General features: G+C 34.1%; 1 protein-coding gene across 1 annotated transcript in view; it reads left to right on the forward strand.

Annotated features, from left to right (window-relative positions):
- Positions 1 to 819: 819 nt before the first annotated feature.
- Positions 820 to 23,753, forward strand: part of LOC149203198 (cytochrome P450 716B2-like) — a 30,043-nt gene continuing 7,109 nt past the window's right edge. The window contains exons 1-5 of the mRNA XM_089401795.1: positions 820 to 914; positions 1,055 to 1,192; positions 21,819 to 21,892; positions 22,012 to 22,108; positions 22,323 to 23,577. Coding sequence (XP_089257921.1) covers positions 820 to 914; positions 1,055 to 1,192; positions 21,819 to 21,892; positions 22,012 to 22,108; positions 22,323 to 23,067 — 1,149 coding nt within the window. The 3' untranslated portion in view covers positions 23,068 to 23,577. The remainder of the gene's footprint in view (positions 915 to 1,054; positions 1,193 to 21,818; positions 21,893 to 22,011; positions 22,109 to 22,322; positions 23,578 to 23,753) is intronic.

The following is a 23,753-nucleotide window of genomic DNA, read 5'->3' on the forward strand; positions in this document are numbered from 1 at the left end:
TTAGAACACATGAGTTTATGGAATACTTAGAAAAAGAACATAAACAAGATGAAATTTGTACTTCACTGAGATAGCTCAACACATGAATCTTGTAAAGAAGTTTCTTTATAACTTGTCCTGTCTATCAACTAGAAATTGGTACAATAACCCTTAGGTAGTAGATCAGTCAGCTATAACAATATTCAGAAATCCCCCCTTAATACTTCAATTTATGAAGTATTTATACAAAAACTATTACAAAATATCCTAAATTGTTTTAGGATTTATTCTAGGAAAAAGAAATATCTTCATGCAAGAAGATAGAGACAGCTATTGAACTGCTATTTGTTGTCCCTGTTATTTAGGTTTTGTTGGCTTTTAATCTTTGATCTTTTGCCTTTTAATCTGCTTTGTTGTTTGGTCTTCACGCTGGATGTTCTGTTTAGTTTGACCTTTTACTGTAAATCTTACTCACTCTTTCATGCTTCTGTGTTTTTAGTAAAAATGATTTTTACTAAAAGACACATGTAGAATACAAAATGTTTCTTGGAGAGTAGTTTGTAAGAATCTTTTGTTGTGCTAATGAAAATGATTTCATCTCTGTTTTAACAATTACTATGTAAATTGTTTCCTTTTGCTCTACTGTTGTATTAAACTTGATTTTCTTCTTTTTACACAAAAATCCTGCTCAATGAAGCCTTTGAATAAATTTCTTGAGAATCTGGAGCAAACAGGTTTTGTGACTAGTATCAAAACTTGTTTGTCCAATCTCCTCGCCTTCTAATCACTTCAAAATGAAACAATAATTAATAAAGCATAGGTCTGCGAGGAAGGAAATGAATGGATTTATTGAACAAAGATGCCTACGGACAGAGTCCGGAGCATGTTCAGAAGGTAATCGGGGATCAAATTCGGTTGCAGATGCTCAAGGTGGCGTAGGAAGGCTTAGGGAACTTTCACTGTGAAAATGAGTGAAAGGAGAAAAAAATGGGCATTTTCGGCCTTTTAACGGGTAATGGTCAAATTTGGCACAGAATTCGATAAATGAATAGTCAGTGGTTTGGGTTTTTGGTAGGGAGGCATTTTCGGGGGCCATCGCACAACTTTTGGCAGTCGGGCGGTATTTCCCTGAGAGCACGCGAGTTCACCTGGAGTTGTCACGTAGACGAAAGGGGCTCGAGCAAAACCATGAATCTCACGTGCTCTCAGGAAGGTAAACATCGGAGAGGGGATGAGCGCAATATGGATGCACCCCGTCAAATCTAGGGGTGAGTGATCGGAGGGCTATTGCACGATGAATATGGTGGGTATTAACCTCGATGTGGGGTTGGGTACGGAAGAGTAGTTTGATATAATGGAGGTGGGGTCAGGATATATATTAATATAGTTTAATATATGCGGGTTTGTATTATATGGGTTTGGGATTAATATATATGCGGGAATTATTTTAATATGGGATACATGTATAAGGGGAATTAAATAATTAGAGTTAAACGTTAATATTAGTATATGAGTGGGATTTAACATTTTCCGATGGGTTGATAAAATGTGGGATCCAGGAATAAATACAGTAGGGATATAATTAAAAGGGAATCAGGGAGGGTTTTTTTTTTTAGTGGAGCCAGATACACTATTCAAACTTAGGATAAGGGGTTTTAGTGGGTTTACAAGGGGAAAAGGAGATTAACAGTGGGGGTGATTTTTAAAGGGAAATGTCTAGGGAAAAGGGTTGAAATTAATGAAAAAAGGTTAAAATGAGGGGAAAGGGTATTTTTTCAAGGAGAATGGGTTTCACACTAGGGAAAAGGGGTTTTGGGTTGGAAAATGAGTTTTGGAGGGTAATTTGCTAGGGAAATGTATGAAACCAAGGGGTAAGGGTTAAATTTGTAAGTATGTAGTGGGGGTGAAAAGAAACGAGGGGAAGTTAATCAAATAATCTTGTAAACATCCTTTTACTCTCATAACTGCTCCTACACACTGAAACATATGGTTAAGCATGATAAGTGTGCTTATGCTTTAATAACCTTGTACTTCTGCAACCTTTCTTCTACCTACCCTTTACTTACCCTAACATTTTTTCTTCACTTTATTGGGTTCATTTAAGCTAGCAGACCCTTTCTTTCCTTTTTTAAAAACAAACTATCTAATTCTAACCTTATATCTTCCAATGGCTTAGATTAAGTTGTTGAGCACATTTTATTTCTCTACCTAACTATTGATCTGCCAAGATTAAACAGTTTGGCTAGATCTTTATTCTCTAACAATAAACATGAAATTTAAAGCATCAACTAGTTAATATTAAAATATTTTGACTATCATGGGTTGTGGCATTTATGACAAGCTGCACACAACCATTATTTTTCATAGTAAAGTGAAAAGTAGTGGCACTTGGACTTGCACACTTTCATGATCTGGTTTTGTTTTGGGTTCATATTTTTGTCACTTTTGTTATTCTTTTTGTCCTTTGATATTTCTTTTAGGACATACCCTCTTTAAATTTTTTAATATTTTAAATATGGTAAAACATTTGCAAAAAGAAAAAGTATGTACAATATTACAAAACTTACATGGTCAATTCGAAATTATGAATCCTATTATTATAGGACCGTAATAGTGGCTCCACATGGGGATGACATCTCTTTGTGAGATGTTAAGAACACCATCGACTAGTGGCCTGATCCATTGGGTCAATCCCAAGATTGCACATGGTTTGTTGTATAATCTCTGTGACTAAAAATATTGAACTAAAATCATAACATATTCTGCAAACTAAAATCTGACACATGCTGTATTGAAATCTGATTTGAAATAAACTTGCTACTAAAAAACTGAATTTATTCAAATTTAAATCCTACCTACTTACTCTAATAAGTTTTCCAACTGCTGGTTATATAAAATGAAACAACAAATGCAACCATTCAAGCATTATATACTTTGATGTATTTTGCTGCTTGCGCTTTTTTGTGATTAAAACTAAGTTCTACAACCCAATATAACCTTGTCAACAAATGAGAAGATAAGGAAATACTTGATTTCCTTTGTTGCCTCTAAAAAGTGTACAAAAGGATCTTCCAAAATATATACACTATTGTTCAAATGATTTAAGAAATTGTACAATTGTTCTACATGGCCTCCATGCCATGAAACTGAAATGTCATTTTTATCTTTATCCCCCTGCAGAGTTTCAAATAAACTTTGTGATGATATTTCTACTAATTGAAATGTTTGACTGATGAAACCTTTATCATCTTGATCCTGAATCTCATAGTTATTTAATGGAGAAAAAATATGATTTCATTCATTATACAATATATTATCTATTGGATAATAAAAAACTTGGAAGGATTGCTGCAACTTATTGCATATAGGTTTGAATGGAACTTCATAGATTTCTACAAGCTGCTCATCCTTTTCTTTAGAGATTTTATACCACATTTCCTTTAAAAACTAAAATGATTCAAAACATAGTGGTATAGAACTTTCCTGTGTCATTTGATCAGGTGTTTCAATGAAATTTGATAACTGTAATTGTGAAACCAAAGAATCTTGATTAAGATTTTTATTGTCTTGTTTGTTGTCAATATCAATACCTAAAGACTGCTGATTTTTTATTACTGTAAATTTTTCTCTGATGAACTGAAATGAAGCAAGACAAAGAGGCAAAGAACCTTCACTTATTTCCAAATTTCCTGCACGTCCTTTCTCATTCTCATATCTGATATGTATAGGCTGATCACTATATTTAATTTGCTAAAACTAAATTTCCTCATCCTCCAAACTAGTTTCTAATTGTTCTCTAAACCTAGCTTGAGTTCGAAGAACATAATTATCATCATATTGATCATAGTTAGGAAAATTATTAAAAGAAGGAATGTCATCAAACATACACATTAAATCAGTAGATTCCTCTTCCACATTTTCTGATCTATGGTAGTTGGAATTAGCAGGAATTTGTTCATGGCTATCAACCTCTTCTTTTTGTGAAATAAATGTGTCAAGGTGATCTTGCACAAAAAAATTATCTTGCATGGTGATCTTCTATATCATTTCCTCTATTTTTCTTACCAAAATGTCAAATTTTACCTCTACAATGTTGTTCTTCTTTACTTCTGCTTTCAACTTTTCTCTTCTAATTTTCTGATTAACTTATACATCAACTACAATGTTCTGTGTCTATTCAAGAGTTGCTCTTCTCCTAGTTGAAATTCTATTTCTGGATCAAATGCTTTTGGATAATGCAAGAGAGATGAATCAGAAGGAGGTATTATATTTGATGACATTGAATAATAGATTTGATTAAATCTGTCAAAAAATTGTTGTATTGTTTCATTTGGCTATCTTTTCAACTGATTATATTCTTCTATGATCACAAAAAGATTGACTCTGATTATCCATCTATCAAGGAAAAATTTGACAAATTGTTGGAAATTTGAGATGCTTGCCATAGGTAGATTATTGAACGAACTCTTTACTTTACTTTGCAAATAAAGAGAAAAAAGCCTGATAATAACATCATCTTCATCAATCTCAAATAGGTCCAGATAATTGTCAATGCCTTGAATATGTTTTTGGTGCAGTGATATCATTCTCTCCATCAAAACTGGGGAGATATTGGTAACAGTAATCAGGGAAATCATGGAGTATAGGAGGTAACATGAGGCACTTATATCTATCAGGAACTTTACAAGGTACAGGAATATGTACAGGGATTGTAAGATTAGTCTTGACTGTTTGAGGCCTCTCAATCAGAAAATGATCATCCTAAGATTTAGAAGAAAGCCACTCAAATGGATAAGGAAAATTTATATTTACAATCTTCAAAGGAAAATAATCAAAATTTAATCTAAGATCTTCTCTAAAATACAATATACATCGAAAAACCTTCTTGATGAGAAAGAACATGATGTCTTGGATAACAATCTAGGTTAGAAGCCTGATCTTCCCATATTTTTTTTTCACGTTCATTCCTCCAGTGGAGTGTTGATAGTGAAATTGATTTGGAGCTAGAGTCGCCAGGTGGATGATTTTAACCTTTGTGTGTTTGATCATTGTCCACCATCATAGATCAGATATGATCTTTGTATAATCTTTCTGAAGAAAATGTCCCTAGTATGGTCGCCACTATGTTAGCACTCAGTAATTTCTCAAGGTTAAAGAAATAAATCACCGAGGTAACCACAAACCTACTTTTGAGACTAGGATCTAGCCTTCCTAATGCTCAGAGAGGGCTCTCTCTTTAAGATTTAACTTTGTTTTAGTTAAAATGATTTTAGGCTAGTTATGTAAGCTTGATTTGGTTTTGATTTGAATTTGGGTGGTGGGATCACTTACTTAGATGAATAGATGAATGTCTATTTTTCCATTGGGCTATGGAGTCAATCAGGCTTTGAAAATAGAACAACAACAAACCATAAAGAAAATGTTATAGGGCAAGATAGCTGAGCAATATCAGATCTCAAAGGCTAGATGGTGAAATGATTTCCAATTGGGATCAAGGAGTAGTTAAGGATTCCTTAAACCAGACAATGAAGAAAGTGAAAGAGGTCAATCGAAACTAGGGAGCAATGAAGAATTCCCTACTCTAGATATCAGAAGAAAACATAGAAATGTATAACAGTAAAAGCAGAGTGTACTTAAACAATTTCTGTAGTAACATCCTTGTTATAACATTCAAATTTAGAACACATATGAGTTTATGGAATACTTAGAAAAAGAACATAAAAAAGATGAAATTTGTACTTCACTGAGATAGCTCAACACATGAATCCTGTAAAGAAGTTTCTTTATAACTTGTCATGTCTGTCAACTGGAAATTGGTACAATAACCCTTAGGTAGTAGATTAGTTAGCTATAACAATATTCAGAAATCCCCCTTAATACTTCAATTTATGAAGTATTTATACAAACACTATTACAAAATATCCTAAACTCTTTTGGGATTTATTCTGGGAAAAACAAATATCTTCATGCAAGAAGATAGAGACAACTCTTCAACTGCTATTTGTTGTCCCTGTTATTTAGGTTCTACTAGCTTTTAATCTTTGATATTTTGCCTTTTAATTTGATTTTATGTTTGGTCTTCATGGTGGATGTTCTGTTTAGTTTCACCTTTTACTGTAAATCTTAGATTTTGTGTTTTTAGTAAAAATTATTTTTACTAAAAGACAAATGTAGAATACAAAATGTTTCTTGGAGAGTAGTTTGTAAGAATCTTTTGTTGTGCTAATGAAAATGATTTCATCTCTGTTTTAACAATTACTGTGTAAATTGTTTCCTTCTGCTCTGTTGTTGTATTAAACTTGATTTTCTTCTTTGTACACAAAACTCCTGCTCAATGAAGCCTTTGAATAAATTTCCTGAGAATCTGGAGCAAACAGGTTTTGTGACTAGTATCAAAACTTGTTTGTCCAATCTCTTGGCCTTCTAATCACCTGCAAAATGAAACAATCATTAATAAAGCATAGGTCTGTGGGGAAGGCAATGAATGGCTTTATTGAACTGAGATGTCTGTGGACGGAGTCTAGAGCATGTTTGGAAGGTAATCGGGGGTCAAATTTGGTTGCATATGCTCAGGGTGGCGCAGGAAGGCTTAGGCAACTTTCACTGTGAAAATGAGTGAAAAGAGTAAAAAATGGGCGTTTTCGGCCTTTTAATGGGTAACGGTCAAATTTGGCATGAAATTCGATAAATGAACAGTGAGTGGTTTTAGTTTTTGGCAGGGAGGTGGTTTCAGGGGCCATTGCACTGCTTTTGGCAGTTAGGCAATATTTCCTCAAGACCACATAAGTTCGCATAGAGCTGCCAGATAGCCGAAAAGGGCCCAAGCAAAACTACGAATCTCACATGCTCTCGGGCAGGTAAATATTGTAGAGGGGATGAGCGCAATATGGATGCGCACCGTCAGATCTGGGGGTGAGTGATCAAAGGGCTATTGCATGATGAATATGGTGGGGTGTTAACCTTGACGTGGGGTCAAGTATGGAAGAGTAGTTTGATATAATGGAGGTGGGGTCAGGATATATATTAATATAGTTTAATATATGTAGGTTTGTATTATATGGGTTTGGGATTAATATATATGCGGGAATTATTTTAATATGGGATACATGTATAAGGGGAATTAAATAATTAGAGTTAAATGTTAATATTAGTATATGAGTGGGATTTAACATATTGTGATGGGTTAATAAAATGCGGACCCAGGAATAAATACACTAGGGATATAAGTTAAAAGGGTATTGGGGAGGGTTTTTCTTTTGAATGGGGCCTGATACACTATTCAAACTTAGGATAAGGGGTTTTAGTGGGTTTACAAGGGAAAAAGGAAATTAACAAGGGGGGATGATTTTTAAAGGGAAATGTCTAGGGAAAAGGGTTGAAATTAATGAAAAAAATGTTAAAGTGAGGGGAAAGGGTATTTTTTCAAGGGGAATGGGTTTTGCACTAGGAAAAAGGAGTTTTGTGTTGGGAAATGAGTTTTGGAGGGTAATTTTCTAGGGAAATGTATGAAACCAAGGGGTAAGGGTTAAATTAGTATGTAGTGGGGGTGAAATGAAATGAGGGGAGGTTAATCAAATAATCTTGTAAACATCCTTTTACTATCGTAACTACTCGTGCACATTGAAACATATGGTTAAGCATGATAAGTGTGCTTATGCTTTAACAACCTTCTACTTCTGCAACCTTTCTTCTACCTACCCTTTACTTACCCTAACATTTTTTCTTCACTTTATCAGGTGCATTTAAGCTAGCAAGCCCTTTCTTTCCTTTTCCTTTTGTCAAACAAACTATCTAATTCTAACCTTATATCTTCCAATGGCTCAAATTCAACTGTTGAGCGCATTTTATTTCTCTACCTAACTACTAATCTACAAAGATTAAACTGTTTTGCTAGATCTTTATTCTCTAACTATAAACACGAAATTTAAAGCATGAACTAGTCAAGATTAAACTATTTTGATTGTCATGGGTTGTGGCATTTATGACAAGTTGCACATAACCATTATTTTGCACAGTAAAGTAAAAAGTAGTGGCACTTGGACTTGCACACTTTCATGATCTGTTTTTGTTTGGGGTTCATATTTTTTCACTTTTTTTCACTTTTGTTATTCTTTTTGTCCTTTGAAATTTCTTTTAGGACATACCCTCTTTACATTTTCTAATATTTTAAATATGGGAAAACATTTGTAGAAAGTGAAGGTATGTACAATATTAGAAAACTTACATGGTCAATTCAAAATTATGAATCCTATTACTATAGGAGCCTAACACAATATTACTGGAATGAATTTTAAAAAATATTTACATTCACAAATAGATAAACTTATCATATATCCATGTGAGAGTACACTAAAACTCAAAAGGATTTGTAGACGTAACTTGCAATCAAAGTATGTGCAAAAGATAGAGGTAGGGTTAGTGTAACATCTCTTTTCTAATCCACTCATTCACTGAAAAGAAAGAGTAAGAGGGTTTTATTTTGCAATTAATAGTAATTTGAATAAATGAAGTACTTAATATGACACAATTTGTACATAAAATTTGTATTATCCAAAAAGGAACAATGGTATGATGGAAATCTTGATGTATATCTACTTGTATAAAAGAACACTCAACTTAAAGTTACCCCTGATGAATATAGTTATTGCCCAAGTCTAACTTATATCGTATCCCCATATGAGTCATTTGGTCAATCTATATATATATATATATATATATAGATATATATATATTGTTGGAATGGTCCCTAAGGTCAGTTAAGTCAAGCTTTGAGTGAGTTTTGAGTTAATTTTGTAATATCCTTTTGTAGTGAATGTAACGTCTCTGTGAAATGTGGAAGCGGAGCAGAAATCTAGTAGAAGTCAAAGTGGTTTTTTTTCCCTTAGTTGGGTAGGTGATAGAGTTTTTTTGAGACCTGCCCATGGTCTGCGTACCATGGTATTGTAAAGAAAATGCTATATATAGTTGATTCATAGCGGGTCTAAGAGAAAATCGTATAGTGAAGAATCATTGTAAGGGCAAGGTACTAAGGCGGGAAAAGTTTGTTTCCTGTACTTAGGTGAAAGGGAAGGCTCCTACAGCTGAGTGTGTGGAGACCTTGGTAAGTCCACATGTTGAGTACATGAGCCCTTGCAGTTGAGTGCGCAGGGATAAGAAGTTTGTAATTGAATTCTTATACTTGATAAACACTATTTTGGGTTGAAATTGATGCACATGTGTCTTATTATTTACTTCTACTAAGTTCATATATCTATAATATTTATGCGTGATAAGGACAATTAAGTACCTTCAGGGAGGTCTGGAAGTCGTTTAGATAGATTTGCACTAGTTATCTGTTCAGAAGGATTAGAGTTGTGCGAAGGTAGATCTAAGCCATAGGGACATTAGGAAACCATCAGACAGGCCTCTGGATGTAGAAACCTGGTTCCAGCATCCCCCAGTACTGCTTCACGTGAGAATGCAGCTTGCGCTATGCAGGTTGTTGCCGAAAGGGCCAATAGTTAGGGTTTTGTTGGTTGGCAGAGATAATGCTGAACCTGGGTCAGGCCCCAACAAGCAAAACATATATATATATATAATATATATATATTTTTATATATATATATATATATATATATATTTATATATATATATTTATTATATATATATATATATTATAGCAACTTACATACTTTTTCTAATCCCTATAAGCATGGGTCCAGCTTCCTCTACAATTTCATTTAGTAATTGTATGAACATAATGGTCCTAGAGAACCCTTAGAGTATTTATATAAAAAATAGAACCCTTTTCTATATAGATATTATATATATATATTATATATATATATTATATATATATATATATATATTATATATATATATATATATGTATGTCTGTGTGTGTGTGTGTGTGTGAGATGTCTAAGTCTTAGGTCTATTTAAGAGCACTATATTTGGTTGACCAAAACCACCTACAATTACACCTTATGTTGCCTCATAATACATTTCTGGTTCATTAAATATTCATCTCAATGACTATGACAAGATTTTATCGTGCAAATAGATATCATGTAAATATATATATCATTGGTATATTGACATCATGATTCTTCTCTTCATATTGTTTTTTTTATAATACTTGGCCGTAAAAAAATTTAGTTAATGAACTGAAGCTACATGGAGACCTTCTCTCTATAGAGCAATACTTTGGTCCTTGGCACTGTGATATTGTATGACTGATTGTGTAGTTTACTGCCACCTTTCTTTCAAAAGGTGGTAACCCTACTCATCCATATGTATTTTATTTTCAATTCGATGTTGGACTTGAAGTAGGGTTATTTTAGGTGTAACTACCCATAGTGTCTCCACCTTCTAGTCTCACTTTCACACCCTGTAATTAGAGTCAAGGCTTTAAAACTTCGAACCTTTATTCCATTATTACATGTATCTATCCCCATTCCAAGGTTGTTATTTCCATTAAGAATAGTTACATGCTCCACCAATATTTTTGTTTACCCTGAATGTTGGTATGCAATGGTTATTTCTCTTCAGATCTATTCCTCTCACTTACATGTGCTCCTTATAAAGTTGTTTGTAGAGAAAACAACAAGTTATATGCCATTTTCAACAATTTCTCATCCCCAGTAGATATATACAGTTTCATTTCTGCTCTCATCGTAACTATTTTCATTTGCTTTTACTCGAGTGAGCTTCATGAAAAGGGTTCACTATTTATTTTTTTCTCACCAAAATGGATAGAAAAGGGTGGCCATCATGAGGTGAACATGTAAATAAGAAAAATTTCAACAAACCCTAGGCTTGTTCCTTCGAACCTTCATAATTTCTTCGTAAATTTGATACTTTCATACCCCTGCTCTTCTGTGACCTTAGATATAGGCTTGCAACACCCAAAATATTCTTAAATAAGGTAACACATTTGTTGGTATTCTCTTTTTCATAGTATTCGATTTGAGTTATCTCCCTCGATCTAATTTTTTATTTTCTTTTGAAAAATAATAATTACACATATTTTCCCTTATAGCTAATTCCCATCAAAGACTTGACTCTGTAGCATGGTTATGACTTCAAATCTTTCTTTATGGTTCATGTTACGACATACACTCTTACATGTTCTTACATGTTTTTTCCTTATCTTACAAGACATTTGACTAGAGTGATGAAAACCCTATCTGAGTTCTTTGAATGTTTAGTGTTTTATTCCAAAATAAAAGGACTCCTTCCATAAAAAAGTTATGTTCCTCATGAGTTCTTTTAGGTAGTCTACAGATATAAATTTTGTAATTTCCTCATTGTCATAAACCTACAAATATAATATAATATCTAATGAAACAAATCTAAGACAAATCCAAGAAAAATAATAGAAATGCTTATTTATTAATATAAAATTCTTTAGGGAGGGTACCACTATAAAACCACTCCTCAAGGAAGGGGAACACTCCACAAGCCATATTCTCCGCAATAAAAAGTAATACTTCCCCTCCATTGCATTCCTATCTTTAACTATATTAATGTTCTAAGATCCAAAGCCTTAAGAACACTAACCACTTGTGGTCCCTTCCATAATGCAGGTTAACAACCTTATTTGTGATCTATGGCCCTTTTATTCATCATCATTAACTAAAATAAATAATTATGGTCCCTTTTTACAATGAAGGTTGACCATTTACAGTCATTGTTAATGAAGGTAACCACTTATGGGCTTTAGTTACTAAACTAACTAATTGTAGTCCCCTTTTTACATCACATTCTGCCCTTGGGTACCTCACTATGCATCACATATTATCCACTCCTTCATACACTGCATTGCAATGAAATCAAAGCATGTTTCATCCCCAAAACATGAGAATAAAAAAAATAAGAAGATCTACTCAAAAAATTAGTCCATTGGTACCATGCACAAGCATTAATACATCCAAGAAAAAGTTGGACACATGGACTAGCAGTTTCCCTTCTCACTTCATGTGGAAGCTAGTTATTCTTTTTCAATGTGTCAATGTCTTATGGTTAGATTTCCATACCTCTTTGTGTGTCTTACAGGTACCTTTGTAGGTGTTACTAATCTGGTGGCGTGTCTTGATGATTGGAGTCTTGTTGGGTGATGTGGGTGATGATATGAAAAATCCTTCACTGGTTGTTTTTTCTTCTTCAATTCACTAATTGATGGTGCCTAAGTGGTTTCTAGTTCATTTTGTGGTACCTATTTTTTTTTGTCTTTCATTATTTCTTCCAAAAAGGACTCATCATCTGATGTGCTAGTGCCTATAGAGCTTTCTGGTTGTTCCTCCTTGGTCTCTGCCTCTTTACTAATAGAAATATCCTGTAAGGTAATTTTGTTCCTTTTGTGTCATAGCTTCATAAATTTATTTTGTACATTAACATTGGTTGTGCCAACTAAGTCCATCCAAGGATATCCCAAAATAACATCATATAAAACCATATCTAAAGCACGAAAGTCTAAATGTAGCACAATTTTATCAATGGTAACCTTTAAGTCCTTAAATATTTGAATATGTGCACCATCAACTTGTGTTCTTTTAATATGTTGTGGAGGAAATTGAAATATTTTGCATAATTTGATATTAATGAGATTATTCTTGCAACTAGGGTTAATAGAAAAAATGACCTTCTCCTTTTGAATACATCCATAAACTTATAAGATCAAGATATCATAGTATAGCGCTTTATAGCTCTTATTATCCTCCTTTCTAGTATGACACCACTTATTTAACAACCCATGTTGATTCTCCGTGTAAAAAAAAATATAATACCAAGGTCACGTGACATGTATTATAAACTAATAGTGGGAAAAAACATGCTAGGGTGTCTTCATTTGGTATATTATGGCTAAGGAATTTGGAAAAGGCATTGGAAAAGGAATTGAAAAGGAAAAGAGGCATTAATTGGAATTTTATTTACAAAAGTAATGGAAAATATGAGAAAAGGAAGGTGAAGGAAATTAAAGGAAATTAAAGGAAAAATAAAGGAAATTGAAGAAAAAAGAGGCCTCAATGAGAAAAATTCTTATGAGGATTAGTTCACAAGATTTTGATAGCTCTATGGTGGAGCTCTCTCTCTATTCTCTCACTCTTTCATACTCTTACACACTTAGAGTTTTCTTGGAGCACTCTTGGAGGATTTTGGGCATACTCTTGGATTTGGAGGAAGAAGGAAAAGGAAAAGTAGGATTGCATAAAAGGATATCGAGATCATCAACTATAGTGGGTTTTCTTTGCAAGTATCGAGTTGCATTTATGATTTCCTTTCTAGTTTTGGGATGCATGGTATGAAAATGCAATGATTTGGTTGTGATTAGTCATTGTCATGGAGGATTCCATAGATTGATAGTGGTTTTTCCAAACCTTTCCATTTCCTAGATAGCCATAGCGTTATGGGTTTTCCCATTTGTTTTTTGATTGGTGCTCATGTTCCTTACTCTTATGGGTTGAGTTATCAGTTCTTGTAGGCTTGGTTGGACAAACGATCTGCAAGCCCTGGAATAACTTGCGTTGAGTTACTAGTCTTGGAAGCCTTAGTTTGAAAACCACTCTAGAGCCCTTGGTGGGTTGAGTAACTAGTCCCTGAAGCCTTGGTTGCACAAATTCTATGGAGCCCTGTGACAGTTGTGGGTTGAGTTACTAGTCCTCGAGCTGGGTTTGAACATATACTCCAGAGCCCTAAACAACTCTGGTAAAGACCGATCTGGTGATGGTTAGTGATGCCCGACCATGAGGCGAACAAATGGTTGAGGGTTGAGTTGTTTTAGCCTCTGGAAGCCATGGTTTGTTTTCAGTTCATTTATTCTATGAGATCCCATATTCATTCTTGGAATATGGCAGGAGTGTGAATGGATGAAAGGGAGATTTAGTTCAGCCCAATCTATGGTCAAGTGGCATGTTGAAGTCCCTAACCTGGCTAGATTTGCATATGTTAATATGAAAAATTTTCCTATTGTATTTCATGAGTAAATGTGTTTGTTATTATGTGGATTTGATGGTTGTTCTATCACTATTATTGTTTTGGTCATATGTCTGTTATAAGCATGGTTTCATGACAGGTTCTAGCTATGGCTCTTACATGTTTTGATTTATAAATGAATGGTTATTGAATGCATGACCTTATAGATGTTATTGTAGCTATTATGACATTATACCTTCTTGATGATTCTTAGATAACTATCAGACCTGTATGTTTAATTACGCATTCATGACCCATAGATTACATGTTCACCATGTGTTTGACATAATTTTTGTCATGGTTAGGGTTGGTTAGGTCATGTCCTTGATCAATTTTTATGTTAGAATATTTCTCTTTATGTCATTTATTATTTTTGGAAAGTTTCATTAAGTTCTAAGTAGTGGTCTGGAGACTAGCCTTTGAAAAGGTGGCTCAGATTTCATGGTCCCAAACACATAACTAGGAAAATAAGACTGAAATCACTACCCAGTAAGATTGTGTAAGCAACTGGAGGCGTGAAGTCAAATTTATGCCCTATTATGCATGTGGATGGAAGCCTAGATCATTAAAAAAGAAAGTTAACGCTGGGTTTGGGCACTTAGAGGGGTGATTTAGCTCCTGTGTGGGTCATTTAGCTCTTAAGGAAGGTCTATAAGGTTTCAGTTTGTCAATTCCACTTCCTTAATTGTACATAGGAGCTTGAGTCATATCATAGTAATTGTTCGTCACATTTTTACCCCGATAAAACAGTTAACTAGGGTAAATGTGGAAGGAGGTTGTTAGAACTTATACAAAAGGGATTTTTTAATTCATCATGAGAAAGTGCTAGGATATGATCATGGTTAAGTGATTTCAATCATATTCAACCATCATCTATGAAATTAGACCATGTGTAACTTGTTCAAGTTGTTGGGTATTTTTACATTTGATCTTTTATGTATTCATGAATAGTAGGAAAATCATATTGTATTGTAAAAATCATCTTGCTATAACCCAAAAAATAGAACGATGGTTTTATTATTAGAGAAAATCACTTATGTTTGGTGGAAAATTTGAAAGGATCACAACTCAAAAAATATAGCATGAATTCTTATTATGATTGGTTTTTAGAAATGGAATGGCCATTCTACATCTTGCCATCTAACTCGAATCACAAGCTAAGCACTTGGTGAACTCTAATTTGCGCTAAAAATTAAATTTCGTGACAAAAATTTATGAAAAAAATAGTTCATTTTAAATCAGTAAGATGTCCTCATCTAGACTTTGATTCAAACAATTCTTTTTTTAAATTTGGCTATTTTCTCAAGAGGAATTGAGATATGAATTTAGTTTATGAAAATACTATACCAAATCTACATTGATTGACCTAAAAGTTCTCACTCACTATTCTCTAAATTTATGAAAAATAAATAATTCTAAATCAATGAGATCTCCTTCATTGGACAAATTTTAGGTCTAAAATGGGCCTCCTAAGGAATAATATAAAATATTAGTGGAAATAATAAAATAATATTAGATTACATCATCAAATTTTAGAGGGAAAAAAGAAAAAACTACTCTTTCAACTCATCTTTTCAACTTAGCTCCCTATGATTTTACTCAAATTTTGAGTGGTAACATTCCTTGCATGCAAAATTTAGTTCCTCATATAAGGATAACCCATGTTGCATACTTTCGATGGCCGCTGCTACATGAAAAATGAGAAATACTTGAAAAATCGTAATTCCAATCACATTCTTCATGTATTTCTCATGGTTTGTATAGTAGAGACCATCGAAAGTATGCAAAATGGGCAAAAGGAATTAAATTCCACATCCAATGAGTGCTCCCACTCGAATTTTGAATAAAACTGTAAGGAGATAATTAAAAAATACTAGTTGAAAAAAGTAATTTTTTATTTTTATTTTTTTTATCTATTTACTTTTTTACTTCAAAAATGGTGAATCATCCCCCATGGTTTACATCATCATCTATAATCTTATTGTTTCTTATAAAGTTGATTTTGGTTGTACATTTTTGTTTTGAGGCCTATTTTTTGCCTCACAATTTCTCTAATGTGTCTCACCTCTCATTCAGATGACTTTTTTTTTAAATTGGATGTTTTCTGGAGAGGAATTCATATTTGCAATTATATTTTGAAAATTATACACCAAAATTTCAAAAAATTGATCTGAAAGTCGCCACCCATTATTTTCCAAGAAAAATTTCCTGCAAAAAGAAAATTAAAAAAATCTCCCTAGTTTGCTAATGAATGTGCTCTGAACACTTATAATAAACCTAAAAATATAATAAAATATCTGATGAAACAAATGCAAGAGAACACTAAGAATAACAATAGAAATTATTCTTTATTAATATAAAACCCTTTAGGTAGTGTAACACTATACAATCACTCCGTCAAGAAGGAGAACACTGCACAAGCCATGTGCTTTCCAATTAAAAAAAATACTTCCCCGACATTCCCTTCCTATGTTTAACTATATATAATGTTCTAAGATACAAAACCTAAACAACCATAACTACTTGTGGTCCCTTCTATAATGTGGTGTAACCACTTTATTCCTTATCTATGGACCTTTAATTCATCGTCCTTAACAAAAATAACTAATTCTGCTCTCTGCTTATAATGACAATCAAGCACTTACAATCATCATTAATGTGGGTAATCACCTATGGGCTTAGTTTACTAAACTAATTTATTTTGGTTCCCTTTTGACAGTCATGTCATGAGATTCATCAAGATAATATAAATCATCCAACTCTCTTCCCCCATGTAATCGGGGATGGGCTACCTCAACTTTCAGGCCATGTGGCCTATATCACATTATGAATATGCCAATGGGGATCGCCTTGGTAATCCCACAATATATCACTAATATTCAAACACAATATAAGTGTTTGTAATCCAAAGTTTCAATCCCATAGAATATTAAAATTGTTGTGTTCTAAGAATTAAACTGAGTATGGCTATAGCATGGTATTGCTATGTTTAAAAAAAATTAGGACAAAGTGCCATTATTATCAAATATGAACATTTCTTCCTATACAAGAGAATACGTGAAACTAAAACAATAATGGTGCAAGTACCATGGCCAACACAAGAAATTTGAGGTAGAGTAATCTTAAGAAGAATAGGAAGTAGTGTTTAATGATGTGGGCAATAAACCTCTAATAATAAATACTAGTGATTTCCATAACAATAATTAAGAAATGGGAAAGAATGGTGACCAAGAAGAATTATATAGTATTAAAAAAAAATTAAATTCTAGGTGTTATATTAATTTAAATTAGTAAATTTTGGAGCATGTTACACAAGAAATGTCTATAAGTGGAGAATGTAGTGTCCCTAATGAATTAATTTCCGCAAGGGATAAAGCACTTTATCAATCGCTATAAGATATAGCCTTTGATAAAGGGTAAAACCACAATTACCCAATGTTTGGGAAATAAGGTGTACGTTTTTGGGAATTTATGAGAAAAATCCAAAAGTGGGGGTTTCTATGAACCCCTCTCAATTAATTGAGGAGAAACTACCACAACTAAATCTATAAATACAAATATTAGAATCATTTTGATCATTATAGAATTGGAATTGAATTATCTCTGTTTTAATGAACCTTGGGCTTTGAGGGTTGTAAGACCCCATTTCTTCTCATTAGTTTCAATGGAGGTACTCCCCCTAGCTAATCCTATCTAATTTTGGTAGATTTTATTCCACCCTACCTAGACACCTTTTTCCTATTCTGGCACAGCATGGTAATTGGACTAACTCTTTCCTGGTTCATTGAATTATATAGTTATCAAAGTTGTTAATGGAGATCCTTAAGAAACGAGGTCTCTTATGTGCAGTCAACCACAAATTCTTATCATTGCTAGAAAAAAATTATGGTACAAAGGTATACTTAAGGCAAAAGGAAGTTCATGATTTTGATACATGGCCATAGTTGTAGGCTACAAAGCCATAGGTAAAGGCAGCTATAGTGTTGTAGGACAGAGCGACAGGGTTGTAAGCCAAGGCCTCATGGTCCGAGCATAAATTTATTTTATGGCTTAAATGGCTTGGAGAGGAATGATATATTAGGAGTATTGGTAACCAGTCTAGTTTGGGTAGGAAACAATGGACTAGTTTAACCAGAAAAGAACAAGAAATGAGTAGTTTTTCCTAAACAAAATAGTAAAGCTAAATAATCGTTAAGAGTAGTATTACTAGAAGAAGAATATATGTAATCTTAAATTAGAAGATTGGCACAAATTTTATTACAAGACTAATAAGGGATTTCCCTACTTTGTGGAATAACCATTAGTTGGATTTTGAAAATTTACTTCTACTAGGTAACATTGTTCCGTTGCACTTACGGTCATGCTATCGGAAAGATTTGTGAATTTTTGTATCCAAATTGGTAGGAGGAAGTCAAAAGAGAGGGGTCATTTCAATCCCTCCTTGTTAATTGACTATTAGGAATAATAATAGAGAAACATTGATTTATAAATTAGTATAGAACCACAAAATTGAAAAATTATACTACGTGTTACAATTCGTATTGGTTCATGGCATATTGATAGTATGTTTGGTAAATTATTCGGTGAATGTTCTTTGGGAAACTATAACTAACTTATTTTATTACTGTAGAATCGTATTATTGTTGGTGATATTTAATGATGCTGGAAATCCTTATGCTATTCAAGAATTCCTACAACTAAATGGATGAATGAATGTGAACTACTATTGTGTAATTTTTTCTGGTTCATTTGGAAGAACCTTACTATTTTTAGTAATCCTAGACAAAAAGTACGTTGGGATACTATACGATAATTTGTTTTCCAGATAAAATAATGTGAATTTAGCTTATTGTTTACAAAAACAAGTCTTTCATTTATCTTAGTTTCTGATGAATAATTTTGAAACAGAAATGTTAAATGAAGCTTGTGTCCTTCCTCGTCACTCATCCAAGCTACAAGGGTATCCCATGACCTAAAAAAATGGCAATAATATGCAATGTCATAATCTTATTTGATGTCATTTAATGAATGGGTGACAAAGAAAATTAATTCACACTAATTAAATTTCGAATGTAAATAAATAAAAAACTAGATTTGTAAATATGTTGATGTAATATTGAGCTGACTAGTTAGAATAGTCAACCATTAACAATCTTATTTATAAATTGTTAAAAAACACTACACAGGAAATTGACAAGTTACCTAGACATTAGACCTACAGAACTTTCCAATGTCCTACAAAACATTACACAGGAAATTGACAAATTACCTAGACATTAGACCTACAGAACTTTCCAATGTCCTACAAAACATTCCAAAGATTGTTTATAAATTGTTAAAAAACACTACACAGGAAATTGACAAGTTATCTAGACATTAGACCTACAGAACTTTCCAATGTCCTACAAAACATTCCAATGGCCTGTTATACCTTAGTACACCTTGGTTCAAAAAAAGGTTAGGAAGGCCACAAGCCAAGAATGTCATTTAACATTGAATTATATTCAACAAAAACTACCGCATAAGGATTATTTAAGGTAAATATTAAACCACAAGCGAAGGAGGTTTATATATATAAATATATATATCAAGTGGATTAAAATCATGCAATATAGAAATAATTATTGAAAAGAAAAACACACGAAGAATATGTGGATCCATTATGTACAAAGTTTGTACTGTAAAGTAATTTTCAAAATACTTAGTACACCAAGACATCCAGTGAAGATAACTATATAAAATAAATGATATATGATGACTACAAATGAGTGTGACAACATGCTTATATACCTAAGCAAGTACCCCTTCACAAATGGTCATGTCCTTAAAAATATGTCTCTGCAATACTAAGTACTAGTTAATTAATCATTATTTAAAACTATTACTATATATATAGATCACAATCTAATAAAAAATAATTACATTAATACAAATAATACAAAATATGCTTGTATACATAAAGCTTTATAACCCTTAAATTTAAAAGGTTGAATCTCCTATAATAATGTAAAAAACATATGCAAAAGAAACTACATTTTCCTCCACAAACATTCCCCTTTACTCATTTCACTTATGTGCATTCAAGTTTTGGATTTACCGTAATGTATGCAAAAACAAGAATTGCATTTAAATTAGTTTCTTATGTGGTTTCCATTTAACAATCTGGAAGTAGAGACAATTAATTTGTTCCATTTAACGTTCAAATGTCAACAAAACCATGATTGTATCTATAAATGTGTTGACATGTTAATTAATTTTAATGATAGTTTTATTTCATGATAAAAGAACATGAAAATGGGCATGTATTTAGTTTATTTTATGGAAAAAAAACCAAGTGTTGCATTTAACTCATTTTCTGATGAGTAATTTTGGATTTAAAAAGTTAAATGAAGATGTTTTCCTTCCCGTGGCTCTTCCAAGCTATGGGAGTATCCCATGACCTTAGAAAATGCCCACAATCTGCGAAGGCCAGAAGTATATTGACTGCCATTCAATGATTCCACAACAAAGATAATTAATTCATGCCAATTAGTGTTCAAATGTAAACAAATCAATGAATGCATTTGTAATTTTATGCTGTATTAATTAATTTTAAAGATAATTTATTGTCCACATAAAAGAATGTGAAGACAAGTTTGTACCATACAAAACACTATGCAGACCATTGACAAGTTAGCCTAGACATCATGCCCATGGAGCTTTCTAATGGTGGGGTATATCTTGATGTCACAGAAAGGACGTGAATTTTGATAGCCACAAATATCATTTAAAATCGAATTATATTCAACCACAAAAAAATGATATATATATATATATATATATATATATATATATATATATATAGATATAGATAGACATTGGGGGTAAAATGATCATGTAATATGGAAATGATTATAAAATTCACAAACTCATGATAAATGTGAGGATCACAATCTAGTAAATAGTAGTTACATTAATACAAAAAAGTGTTATATTTGTTAAGTTTAAAAGGTTGAATTTCCTATATTAATTTAAAAGACAATAACTTATATTAATCATAAAATAAATTACATATATTTGTTATTGTTAAATATTAAACTGTAAAAACAATATCAAAGTATAATGAACCATTACATAAATATTTGGCTGATAAGCTTATATATATGAACTTTAAATGGAAAAAGATTTGTTGACTTTTGAATGGATAGCCAAGATTTATTTTTAAAAAATATACTTCGTCTTAACATCGATCTACAATGGAGATGAGCTGGTAAAGTCAGCTGGGAAAGGAACGGAACAATAGCCCAGATCATGTGGTCTAACTACCATTGAACACTGGTGACACGTGTGTAAACTGACATTACGAATAATAGCCCAGATCATGTTGTCTAACTACCATCGAACACTGATGATGACGTGTCTGTAAATCACAACTAGCGCTCAGGAAGATAAAGCTTTGATTCTAGTATCGATGAAAGAAGATGAAAATATAAAAAAAATTATAGCCATTACAGTTACAACATTATGCACAAAGTCACACTGAAAATTGACTGAATTTTTGAAATTTCTTCTTATTAGTCCCTGCCATCTGGCATCCGGCAGGGACTATTGTAATCGTTCAATGCCGACTTAGCATTAGTTGAGTGCTTTCCCCATCTGTTATTAGTCGCTTATACTAAAGTCCTGTGAGGTCTTCTGTGCACATGCCCAAAGTCAGATTCGGCCTTAACGTTTCTCATCTTATTTGGCCTCTTCCCGAGGCGGAAGAGGCTCGAACATAGGTTAAATTGGAAATTATGGCCAGTTTCATTATCCCTGACCGTCAACCGTTAGCGTTAATGCTAGCATTAATTCGCTATTTGGTAAACAGGTTTCGTTATTTCGTAAAGTATATGCTATGGTTGCAGGGTATTAACAGGTGTTGTCGTGTTGTTGCAGGGTATTAACAGCTGCATCGCTGTCTCTCGGCTGGCATTGACGGGTGGGTAATGAGGTTCTATAAGGGTTTTCTCTCAGAGCCTCGACTGAGTTTGTTTGAGCTGCCGAAGGTTTACAGGGTCCTTGTTCTTCATGACTGATTATCCACGGCGACGATTACAGAGCGCGCGCACAGTGAAATCCCGCGGCAGGTATCGTGGGACAGGGTCGGAAAAGGCGTGAAGAAGGAACAATCAAGGATCCAAGCCCTTCCCATATTGTAACAATTCGAGAGCCGGGAAGTTCTATATAAGACGAGAGTCTATATGCACTGAGCAAAGGCCTGTTATGGACCAGCGAATTTGATTGTCCAGCCCAAACGGGGTACATGGTAACTAGGAGACGTACCGAGGACGGTTAGGCTCTGAAGAGAAGCCAGGCGTACTGATTTGAAACCGCCTGAACCTTAATCCTTTCGGTTACAAACCCTACAGTTATCAGCGCGAACCACAACAGCCAGACTTCAGAGATCTGGAGCGCTTGGGTGCATGGGATGGGTGCCTAATGAAAGGAAAGACTTTCAGTTTCACAGCTCAGTTCGGCGATAACAGTAGCAGCTTTACGGATCTGTTATTGCAGGGCGGAGGTCAGTCATCGAATCAGCAAGAGACGGGGCAAGTGGATTTGATGACCAAACATCACCTGGCTGAGCACTGGATCGGTAAAGATGAGGTCACGGTTTTTCCTCTGGTGAAACTCTATACTTTCTCCCTGGCTTGTGAATTGTTCGCTAGTATATATAATTCAGACGACCAAGCACGGCTTTCGCATCATTTTATGGCGCTGCAGAAGGGACTGTTGCAGATTCCTCTAGATCTCCCCGGCACTCGATATAACAGAGCCAAACGTGGAGTCAATGCCATTCGTGAACAGCTTGAGGGCATTATTCGTGAGAGGAAAATTGCATTGGAGGAGGGAAAAGCTTCTCCCGAGCAAGATCTATTGTCTTTCCTGCTCTCTAATGTGGACGAAAATGGTGAATCTCTCACACACGACGAGATTAAGGACAATATCCTTCTCCTTATATTTGCAGGTCATGACACCAGCAGTTCTACATTAACTGTGCTGCTCAAATTTTTGGCGGAGAACCCTGACTCGACAAAACCCCACGCGGGCACCGGCGGGCGCACAGTGAAATCCCGCGGCAGGTATCGTGGGACAGGGTCGGAAAAGGTGTGAAGAAGGAAGCCGAGTGGGATCGAGATGGCGACCTAAACATGGAAGTGGGGACGCGGGCACCGGCGGGCGCACAGTGAAATCCCGCGGCAGGTATCGTGGGACAGGGTCGGAAAAGGCGTGAAGAAGGAAGCCGAGTGGGATCGAGATGGCGACCTAAACATGGAAGTGGGGGTTGAGGGGGCGGGAGCAGCCGGGACTGAGAGCTGGGTGGCAAATGCGGTTGAGAAGGAAGACTTAGCGTTATAAGAAATTCGGAAGGTATTTTCATTGGACCATCAGCTTAGCTGATTTGACGGGGGTTAGGGTGATTCAGGGGATATCCTTAACATCTGTTGCGCCCTCACATAGACTGATTTGATGGGGGTTACCTGTCTTGTGTACACATTTCATTCCAGGTGACATTGTGCATGTAGCGTCGGGGGTACGTGTAACGTAATTTTCTTGTTATATAATAAGCTTATACATGATTTCGTCGTTACTTTGTGGCTTGTTATTTCGCTTCGGGTCCAGGTACTCTTTATGTTTTCAGTCCTGAGCTTGTACAGTGCTTCCCTTGTATACGAGTTTGAATTCTTTCGTATTCTTTTTTCGTTGGGTCAGGGAGGGTTCTTCATAAGTTACATAAGAATTTTGCTTAAGTTTGCATGTCTCTGGTTGTGTAACTGCATGCATTTCTTTTTTAATGG

Source organism: Pinus tabuliformis, chromosome 2_1, assembly GCF_031772625.1.
Source record: "Pinus tabuliformis cultivar Carrire ecotype Pingquan chromosome 2_1, CPIR1, whole genome shotgun sequence".
Lineage (NCBI taxonomy): Eukaryota > Viridiplantae > Streptophyta > Pinopsida > Pinales > Pinaceae > Pinus > Pinus tabuliformis.